Source organism: Cyprinodon variegatus, unplaced genomic scaffold (assembly GCF_000732505.1).
Source record: "Cyprinodon variegatus isolate N-32 unplaced genomic scaffold, C_variegatus-1.0 Scaffold156, whole genome shotgun sequence".
NCBI classification, from domain to species: Eukaryota; Metazoa; Chordata; class Actinopteri; order Cyprinodontiformes; family Cyprinodontidae; genus Cyprinodon; species Cyprinodon variegatus.
Genome location: NW_015150609.1, coordinates 1,242,195 through 1,243,676, shown reverse-complemented (window position 1 = coordinate 1,243,676; position 1,482 = coordinate 1,242,195). Strand labels below are relative to the sequence as shown.

At 53.4% G+C, this 1,482-nt stretch overlaps 1 protein-coding gene across 1 annotated transcript in view; it reads left to right on the top strand.

The window, feature by feature from the left end:
* aifm2 (apoptosis inducing factor, mitochondria associated 2) overlaps positions 1 to 1,482 on the top strand; it is a 6,586-nt gene that overhangs the window by 3,102 nt on the left and 2,002 nt on the right. The window contains exons 6-7 of the mRNA XM_015377513.1: positions 863 to 971; positions 1,046 to 1,198. Coding sequence (XP_015232999.1) covers positions 863 to 971; positions 1,046 to 1,198 — 262 coding nt within the window. The remainder of the gene's footprint in view (positions 1 to 862; positions 972 to 1,045; positions 1,199 to 1,482) is intronic.

The following is a 1,482-nucleotide window of genomic DNA, read 5'->3' as shown; positions in this document are numbered from 1 at the left end:
AAAATTTGTGCGTTTAGGCCAGGGTTCGACTTCGTGTGGACGGGGCCTAAGGCTCCTCCTCAGGTTCTTCCTTCAGCATGAAACGGTCTAGTCAAAGCACCGCATGGAGTATTTAGAGAGGTTATTCTGCGGATCGATCTTATTCAATGGTTGCCATGGCAATCGCAGCCAAGCGCAAAGAAACCTTGGCTGTTTCTCATTTCAAAAGGACGCCAGTACAGACTCAGGTCCTCGCCAAGTCCGTTCTTGACTAGAACCCAGGAAAGTCTGGACTCGGGGAGAACGGGAGCAGAATAAATCTGGGTCAACTGGAACAGCAGCGTACTGATGACATCATCACATTCAAATTCACAGGCAATACTCTTCCAGTCTCCTTACTTTCACGGACCTGGAAGGTTCCGGTCCAGGTAGACCGGGTCCTTGGAGGACTCTGCCTCTGAAATCGAACGCACGCACAGAGCCGCCAGAACTACTTCCTGGTCTGTTATCAGCCGCCTGCTGCTGGGTCAGGACTGGTTCTGTCCATCTGGGTTGTAGGCAGGGTTCTGTTCTTGGTTCTGTTTTCTTCAGCCTCTCTGGTCCTGGACCAGTGAGACCAGCATGACCAGTCTGGGTCCAGGTTCCACTGGGACTCTGCTTCTCCCACCAACCGTTTCACTGGGTTCTGTGGTTCTGGTACAGACGGGCTGAAATGGGTTTAATTATAGAACCCAGATTAAAGTCAGTTTGGTTCTGGATCGGACTTTTCTTCTGTTCCACCTAAACATGGACCTAAACTGAGCTCAATCCAGACCGGGCCGGTCCAAGTTCTGGTCGGTTCTGGATTTCTTCCAATCATTGATCTCCTCTCTCCTTCTTGCAGGTGGTTCTGATCCACTCCAGGATCGGTCTGGCCGACCCACAGCTGGTCCACAGCGTCCGGCAGCAGGTCAAGGAGGTTCTGCTGGAGAAGGGCGTGGAGCTGGTTCTGGGTACGGAGGCCCATCAGTGGCGGCCGTCAGAGCGGGTCGGTTCTGGTTCTGAAGAACCTGCTGCTGTGTTTCAGGTCAGAAGGTGTCCAACCTGTCGGAGCTGCCGCTCAACGTGACCCAGAAGGACTTGGAGGTGAAAACCGACAAAGGAGAGACTCTGAGAACGGACCTGATCATCAGCTGCACCGGCATCAGGATCAACTCCGCCGCCTACGCCTCCAGCCTGGGTGGGTCCAAACGACCTCTGACCTCTACTGTCAGCCCTCGACCTCCATGTTCTCAGGCTGGATCCGTCCTGCTGCAGAACTCTCTGGTTCTTCTAGGGGACGTTCAGTTACAGTGAGGACAAACGGACCGAACCAGAACCACTGGACCCCAACAGGATCCAGGCTCTGTTCTTCATGATGATTCCCTTTTTAAAGGGGAGAATCCTTCCTTCCTTCCTTCCTTCCTTCCTTCCTTCCTTCCTTCCTTCCTTCCTTCCTTCCTTCCTTCCTTCCTTCCTTCCTTC